Source organism: Tupaia chinensis, unplaced genomic scaffold (assembly GCF_000334495.1).
Source record: "Tupaia chinensis unplaced genomic scaffold, TupChi_1.0 Scaffold143646_1, whole genome shotgun sequence".
In the NCBI taxonomy this organism is placed as follows: domain Eukaryota; kingdom Metazoa; phylum Chordata; class Mammalia; order Scandentia; family Tupaiidae; genus Tupaia; species Tupaia belangeri.
This window is the reverse complement of record NW_006203494.1, coordinates 5982-14951: the sequence shown is the minus strand read 5'-3', so window position 1 is coordinate 14951 and position 8970 is coordinate 5982. Positions and strand designations below refer to the sequence as shown.

Sequence of the window (8970 nt, the reverse complement as noted above, 5' to 3'; positions counted from 1 at the left end):
GGGATTTCCAGCCACCGGTTCCGGGACTCGAACCACAGTCGACCACATGGGAATCTAGCGCCTCAACCGCTACACCGCCTACTGGACCTTATTTTTTATTTTTTTAAGAAGTCTAGTTTAATTCCAAGAGATTAATCCAGAATGAACAGTATCATTTTCTACTATTTGTACTTGCAGGATAGAAACAGTTTTTTATAATATATATCACATTTTTTATGTTTCTTCTATAAATATCTACAAGTCTGCTTATTTGTATATGTGCTACATATAATTCTTAGATTTAAGAATCCTAAAAGGATTAAAACTTGTTCTTGCAACTATTACTTTACGCCTATGAAGTGTGAAGACCACATCTGAACTTTTAACGGCCTCCAGTTTTCAACCCAATTATAATGTCTTCCAAAGATGAAAACTTCCATAAATTATTAGTGACCTGACTCCATTAAAAAAAATGGTTTCAGCAAATGTGAAAATAGAAAATACTACTATTTATTTGCTAATTCTTGATATAAGGGGAAAAAAGGGATGTGTTCTTCAGAAAAAGTGTGTTGAGAGAAGTTTTGATAGCATTTCACCTGGTAAAGTATCGAAAGGTCTAATAAGCAACCTTTGTGCTCAGGGAAAGAAATTATTTCATTGTATTTCTCTTCTGAATTGCTCAGTAATTCCAAGTGATTTTCAAATTTGGAGGCAGATTACTGGCATTAAGTTCATCAAATTTAGATCTGTCTTGAACAGGGATACTGTAGAAGTCAAGAACATCCTTTACTCTACACATTTGGTGAAGCTTGGAGTTAGGCACTGCATGGCCTAAGTCATCAGCTAAATGTGCCAAGAGACTGAATTTCTGATGAACATCTTCCAAGGAGATGTCCTGCCAATTAGTGGAAAGAGATGAACCAAAAACTTCCTTAACACAAGACTCCAAATGATTCTGGAGATCTTCAGGTGGTATATATGTTCGGCTTCGTAAGGGTGGACACATCAGGATAGGTTCTTTCTTCTCTTCTACTGTCTCAGTTACCACTGGTTCTTTTTCTTTTCTGGAAAGGTCAAAAATCACATATGTATCTTTGGTTCCTTGTATTAATGAAGTTGACACATAGCAAACCAAACTTTGCTTACCAAACCTGTGGAGAATGGCCATTCTGAACAAACAAGGTCACATTCAGATATATGCACAAATGCTGTTCATGAGCTTTATTTGCATAGCTATGAAAGCATTAAAATAGAAATATACTAACTGCTGCTACTGCAAAGCAATATCAGTCTAAGGAAGCCCCATGTGTTAATTGAATTTTGCCCAAAAAGATCAGAAGAAACCAAATGGAACCAGTCATTTTCACATCAACAGTCGATTAACATCTGAAAACTGTCTTTGCATTCCACTTCTTCTTCCCCCATTTTCTGTCCTATAAAATAATAAACTGGAGGCTGGTTCATGGTCGTGGCTTTTTCTATCAGAGAAGTCGGGCCCACCCGATTCTCACTTTTCTATACTTGTATGCCTTTGTGTGTTTGCTGTGTCTAATTCATAGCCCCCCGCTCAGGAAAAACATGTTCAGCACCCCCATTTTCTGCCCTATAAAATAATAAACTGGAGGCTGGTTCATGGGCGTGGCTTTTTCTATCAGAGAAGTCGGGCCCACCCGATTCTCACTTTTCTATACTTGTATGCCTTTGTGTGTTTGCTATGTCTATTTCTAATTCATAGCCCCCCACTCAGGAAAAACGTGTTCAGCAGAGCAGTTCCTGGAACAAACCAAATCAATAAATAACTTGTACACATACTACTCTTTGGACACTGTGGAAAACAAAGAATAAGAAGAAATGTCCCTTCAAATAATAATAGTTGAAATGAATTGGCTAAGTAAGAAAACAAGCTAAGTACGTTTTACATATGGTAAGAATTCTTTGGGACCAGCAGATGGCATAATGGTTATATTGCTAGACTCCCACGTAGTCAACCAGTTTGAGACCCAGACCCAGTAGCTTAAACTTCACACCAGGCATGTGGGTGTGCGTGCCCAAGATCCCAAGAGGAGAACAGAGAAGGGACTGTGGCAGCCCCCCCCACCCCCCCAGAGAGGGTGGTTTCTCACTTTCTGTTTCTTTCTATCTCTCCGGTGCCTGCGCCCTCATAGCAAAAACCTCTCTCCAAAAAAGAAATCATTCATATATATATATGTGTATATATATATATATTCTTCAAAATGGGCGAAGATAAATCATTCTTTTGGGATTCCTAGCCCTCCAAGATCCAGCCCCAATCTCTCCCTCTAACCTCACTTTTCAGTAATCACCTATATATGCTCCATGTCCTATTCAAATGAACCCATAAGAAGTTTTACCTGATTTCCCCAAACAGAAGTTTCTCTGATCTCCTCAGCATTTCATATTGCCCTCAGAGCACATCATATCCTCCCGAGTTTTAATTTTCTTTGTATTTTTACCCCATTTACTAGATCAGGCTTTCTCAGTCTCAACACTATTGACATTTTGGACCAGATAAATCCTTGTTGTGAGGGCCTATCTGTTCACTGCAGGAAGTACAGCAGCATCCCTGACCCTCTGACTACTAGTTGTCAGTAGCACGCTTGTCCCCTAGATATGACGATCAAAAGACATGGCTAAATATCCCAGGTGGGCAGACTTGTCCCTGGATGAGAATGATTGTACCAGATTATAAACTCTGGAATACAGATACTTATTTTATTGACTTTGAGGTTCTCTGAAAACACATTTAACAACTGCTTGAATTTCTATTATTGAGTATGTGGATCAACATGAGGGACTCTGCTTGACACACCATTTAAGCGCTTAATAAAAGCTTTGTTCATGAACTACCTAGGGATTTCAGTTTCTCATGAAGTTGGCATTTAATTGGGATTGGTCATCCCTGTATAACCAATTTTAGTATTGGAGATACTAAAAATGAAATAGTGCCTGGCCAATATGGTAATGCTATTCTAATTCAAGAACTGTTCTAGCAATTGGCCACTCTTTTTGCATCAATTCTTTATCAGTTCCTGATTATCTACTTGACTATTCTCAGAACATACAGGCTGTGCTATCACCAATCTTTAAAAGAAAAAATTTCCCCTCAGCTCCATGAATTTTTTTATGTACCATATACCTTATCGATAAAAATTCCTCCAAAGAGTTCTCTGAACAATCTCTACTTCCTTACCTCCTATATTCTCCTCAAATCTCTCCAGTCACACCTCATCACATTCAAAATGAAAAGTAATTAACATAAATGGATTAAACACTTCCTCTAAAAGATAGAGTGCTGAATGGATTAAAAATGCTAAATGCTACCCACAAGAAACTAATTTTACATTCAAGGACACACAAAATTAAAGTATGAGTGTAAAAAATTTGAAATCCATACATATATGCATTTTCCATTTTCCATATATGCATGCAACATGAGATCACTGAAGTATACAAAGCAAAATCGACAGATCTGAAAGGAGAAATTGACAGCAATACAATCATAGTAGAATTCAATATCCCATTTTCTTTTTCTTCTTCTCCTTCTTTTTGTTTTTTTAATTTTTACTATAGGGTGCAAGTGGTTGCCAGAGAAGTGAGAAATGACCCCTCCCGTCCCTGCCACCAGCAGGGATGGTCATGCTATAATCCTTCTCCTCCATTCTCCTTTCAGGATTCCGGGCACACATGTACACATACCAGGTGAGATTTTCAAGATGCTGGGTCCAGGACTCAAATTATGGTTGGCCATGTGCAATCCAGTGCTTAACATTTATGCTACCTGCTGGCCCCAATAACCCATTTTCAATAATGGATAGAACATCCAGAGAAAATCAGTAAAGAAATGGTAGACTTAAATAATATTATAGATTAAACAGACCTAACAAATATATACAGAATTTTCTACCTAATAGAGAATACACATTCTTCTCAAGCATACATAATACATTCTCTAGGAAAGAGTACATATTAAGGCTAAAAATAAATCTTAACAAATTTAAGATCAAAATCATATCAAATATCTTTTCAGATTACAATGGGATGACACCAGAAATCAGTGCTATTTTGGGTAATGGTTTGTCCCCTAAGAGTTAGAATTTGGTCCCTAATGAAATGTCATATGGATAGTAGCCTTGTTTTCTTTGTCTTATCCTCTGCTGATGCCACTCTACTCTCATCAGCCTCTGGCCAGCCATCTTTTTGAGACTAAAAACCATGTTTTCAATTAAGCTGCAGAGTTCTGATGAAGATATTTGAAGTTGATGTGGAATTTGCCCAAAAAATCTATGACTATGAGACAATGTTGGAAGATTTGGAAATGGATAATGAATGTTAACTCAGTTCCTCTATAAAATGTTAATGGAACAATATGTTTAAAAGGTCCTTCAGGGGGCCAGCAGATGGTAGTGGTTGAGGGCACTGTGGTTTGATTTCTGGACCTGGTGGCTTGCTTTCTCGTTTTCCCTTTCTCCATCTCTGTCTGGTCAAATTAAAAAATAATAGTAATAAATGGATTTAAATAAATAAATAATTCTCTTTTAAAAAAAAAAAAAGTTACTCCTTTTTGCAATGGGTTTGCCGCCAGAACACAGGTGTCATGAAAATCACCACTAAATCAAAGCCAAAATGGGAAAGAAGACTCACATCAATATCATTGTCATTGGACGCGTAGACTCCAGCAAGTCCACCACTACTGGCCATCTCATCTACAAATGTGGTGGGATCGACAAAGGAACCATTGAAAAATTTTGAGGAGGCTGCTGAGATGGGAAAGGGCTCTTCAAATATGCCTGAGTCTTGGTTAAACTGAAAATTGAACGTGAGCGTGGTATGACCACTGATATCTCTCTGTGGACATGTGAGACCAGCAAGTTTTATGTGACTATCATTGATGCCCCAGGACACAGAGACTTTATCAAAAACATTATAGGCACACCTCAAGCTGACTGTGCTGTTCTGATTGTTGCTGCTGGTGTTGCTTAATTTGAAGCTGTCTGTGTTGTCCTGATTGTTGCTGCTGGTGTTGCTAAATTTGAAGCTGGTATCTCCAAGAACGCACAGAGCACAGACCCAGGAACATGCCCTTCCTTCTGGCTTACACACTGGGTGTGAAACAACTAATTGTTGGTGTTAACAAAATGGATTCTACTGAGCCACCCTGCAGTCAGAAGAGATACGAGGAAATTGTTAAAGTAGTCAGCACCTACATTAAGGAAATTGGCTACAATTATCGACACAGTAGCATTTGTGCCAATTTCTGTCTCAGCACCTACATTAAGAAAATTGGCTACAATTATTGACACAGTAGCATTTGTGCCAATTTCTGCCTGGAATGGTGAAAACATGTTGGAGCCAAGTACTAGCCATGGTTCAAGGGATGGAAAGTCACCCATAAAGATGGCAATGCCAGTGGAACAACACTGCTTGAAGCTCTGGATTGCATCCTGCTACCAACTCATCCAACTGACAAGCCCTTGTGTCTGCCCCTCCAGGATGTGTACAAAATTGGTGGTATTGGCACTGTCCCTGTGGGCCGAGTGGTGACTACTGTGCTCAAATCTGGTATGGTGGTCACCTCTGCACCAGTCAATGTGACAACTGTAGTAAAGTCTGTTGAAATGCACCATGGAGGTCTGAGTGAAGCTCTTCCGGAGGACAACCTGGGTTTCAATGTCAAGAACATGTCATTCAAAGATGTTCGATTTTACTGGTGACAGCAAAAATAACACACCAATGGAAGCAGTTGGCTTCACTGTTCAGGACTTGATCCTGATCATCCAGGCCAAACCAGTGCTGGCTATGCCCTTGTACTAGATTGTCACACAGCTCACATTGCTTGCAAGTTTGCTAAGCTGAAGGAAAAGATTAATCACCGTTCTGGTAAAAAGTCAAAAGATGGCCCTAAATTTTTGAAATCTGGTGATGCTGCTAATGTTGATATGGTTTCTGGCAAGCCCATGTGTTGAGAGCTTCTCTGACTAGCCTCCTCTGGGTTGTTTTGCCATTCGTGATATGAGACAGAGAGTTGCTGTGGGTGTCATCAAAATTGTGGACAAGAAAGTTGCTAGAACTAGTAAGGTCACCAAGTCTGCCCAGAAAGCTCAGAAGACTAAATGAATATCCCTAATTCCTATCACCCCAGTAATAATTAGTGGTGGAAGAACAGTCTCAGAACAGTTTGTCTCAACTGGCCATTTAAGTTTAATAGCAAAAGACTGGTTAATGATAACAATGCATGGTAAAACCTTCAGAAGGAAAGGAAAATGTTTTGTGGACCATTTTGTTTTTTTGTGTGTGGCAGTGTTGGAGACTAAGAATTCCTGAAAGATGACCAAAGAAGACTTTTAAACTTACCTTGACTACAAACTACTAGATATCAAAGGTCTGCTTGATGTTAACTGCCAGTATTAAGAGAAAAACTCCCAAGGAGATTCATGAAATCTTCAATATCAAAAAATGAATTTATTTAAGAAAGAAGCCCAGGTACACAAAGAGAACCAGTAATATGAAAAGAAGTGAAATATGTTTCATACTGTAACTCTAAAGATTGTTCCAAATACTAGTTGCACTGTTTCATTTATAAACACTAGATAAACAGGAGACAAATGCAGCAGCAAATCAACTGTATTAGCAGAATATTGTCCTCATTGCATGTGTAGTTTAAATACAGATTCTAAACCTATGGCTGAGTTTCTTTTAGTATAATCAGGTTTCCTTTTTCTTTGCTTTAAATAAAACTGAACTATGAGTTCTCTATAGAAAATGATATTTTGGGCTTTTTCTCCTTTTGTAAGGCTATTTCTGCATAGCCGAATTATCTAGTTAATTTTAGTGATCTTTTAAAAGGTGGCATTGCAAATAAAGCAACTTGCAAAAGAATTTTTGAAAAAGAATCAACAAAATATTATCTTTATTCATAAGTTGGAAACTGGAAAAGGCTACTTGAACTAAATGTTCTGAGTAGAGTTATTAGGATGTCTTCCAGTCTTCTATAGCCAAGGAGTACCACTGGCATTGATTAGCCTATATGCAACAGAACTCCCTTATCTGGATCTCAAGATTTGTTTATTTAATTTTTAATCCTCTTAGTTTTGAATATGTAACCTAGAGACTTAGTTACTACCCAGTTTGTGGGTGGTATTTTTTTCAAATGTAACTAGACAACTTGTTGGCAGTTCAATTAAAGGCACTTAATGCATGTGGTATGTCATCTTTTTATAGTCAGTGTTCCCATGTGGGTAAAACAATTCACACTATTTGCATGTAAAAATAAGTTAACATTTAACATGGTAAAATCCAGAAAAACGTCCATGATGAACACAAGATACTTCGATAAAAAGTAAGCACATCATTGGTAGTAAATATATTTTTTTTAGACTTACATGTTTCTTCACCTAACATTAAATAGGCTAATTTTGTGTACATTTGTTTAGCTTGAAAAGGCAGTATCTGTCCTAGCTCACTGAAAGATGCTGACTTAACCATAGGGTACTGATAGATTTCTGTCTCTTTAAACTGTCATCTTTGTGGTTTATTGGAGCCAGTGCTTTAGTTCTTAACACAAAATAGTTAATTCCACCAAACATTCAAAGAACACCAATTATTCTTAAACTCTTCAAAAAAATAAAAAAGGAACATTTTAAACTAATTTTGTGAGGCCAGCCTCACCCTGATACCAAGGCAGACAAAGACATGAAATAAAACAAAAAGAACAAAAAAATCAAAACACTTCACAGCACAATCCCTGAAAAATAAACATGCAAAAATTCTCAATAAAATACTAGCAAACCAAATTCAACAGTATATCAAAAACACTTTACATTATGACTGAGTAGGATTTATCCCTGGAATAAATCCACAGTTGATGCAATATGCAAACCAATAAATGTGATATACCACATTAACAGAATCAAAGTAAAACCACCTAATCATCTCAATAAATGCAAAAAAAGTATATCATGATAAAAACTCTAAAAGAAACATGTATAGAAGGAACTTATCTCAACACAATACAAAGCTGTCTAGAAAAAGCCAGCAGCTAACATAATCATAGGAAAAATGAAAATTTTTTCCTTTAAGACAAGAATGTCCATTCGGGCCATTTCTATTAACATAGTACTAGATGTTTTATCAGAGCTATTGGAGTATAAAAAGAAATAAAAGGCTTCCAAACCAGAAAGAAAATAGTAAAATGATTTCTATGGATGAAATAATCCTGTAAGTTAAAAAAAACAATAAAACACAAAGATCCATTAAAAAATCTATTAGGGGGACCAGCAGTTGGCATAATGGCTCTGTCGCTGGACTCCCATGTAGCCGACCGTGATTTGAGTCCTGGACCCAGTGGCTTAAACTCACACTGGGCGCCTGTGGGTGCATGCTCAGGATTCTGAGAGGAGAATGGAAGAAAAGGGATTACGGCATGGCCCTCCGCCCTAGGGGATGATTTCTCGCTTTATGTCTCTCTGTCTTTCTGGAGAAAGCATGCTCCCTGTAGCAAAAATCTCTTCAAAAAAAAGGGACCAGCAGTTAGCATAATGGCTATGTCGCTGGTAGTCGACCGCAGTTCGAGTCCCGGACCCGGTGGCTTAAAACTCATGCCGGGCGCGTGTGCGTGCATGCCCAAGATCCCGAGAGGAGAATAGAGGAGAAGGGATTGCAGCGTGGCCAGCCCCCCTGGGGGGTGATTTCTCGCTTTCTATCTCTCTGTCTCTCTCTGTCTGTCTGGCAAGCGCATGCGCCCTATAGCAAAAAAAAAGAAAAAAAAATCTGTTAGGACTAAGAAACAAATTCAGTGAGTTACAGGACAGAAAATCAACATACAGGAATCAGTAATATTTCTTTACATCAACAATAAACTAAGTGAAAAATATCAACAAAACCATTTACCAGTAACATTAAAATATTAAAATACTGGAACTAGCAGTTAGCATAATGGCTATGTCACTGAATTCCCATGTAGTTGACTGCAGT

The 8970-nt window shown here is 37.9% G+C and overlaps 1 protein-coding gene across 2 annotated transcripts in view; it reads right to left on the bottom strand.

Annotated features, from left to right (window-relative positions):
* Positions 1-569: 569 nt before the first annotated feature.
* Positions 570-8970, bottom strand: part of MRPL50 (mitochondrial ribosomal protein L50) — a 12637-nt gene continuing 4236 nt past the window's right edge. The window contains exon 2 of one of the 2 annotated variants that reach the window (XM_014582551.2): positions 570-1031. In XM_014582551.2, the coding sequence (XP_014438037.1) occupies positions 659-1031 (373 nt within the window). In that variant the 3' untranslated portion in view covers positions 570-658. Of the gene's footprint in view, positions 1049-8970 lie in introns of both variants that reach the window. The other variant, XM_006164549.3, reaches the window with a different exon arrangement.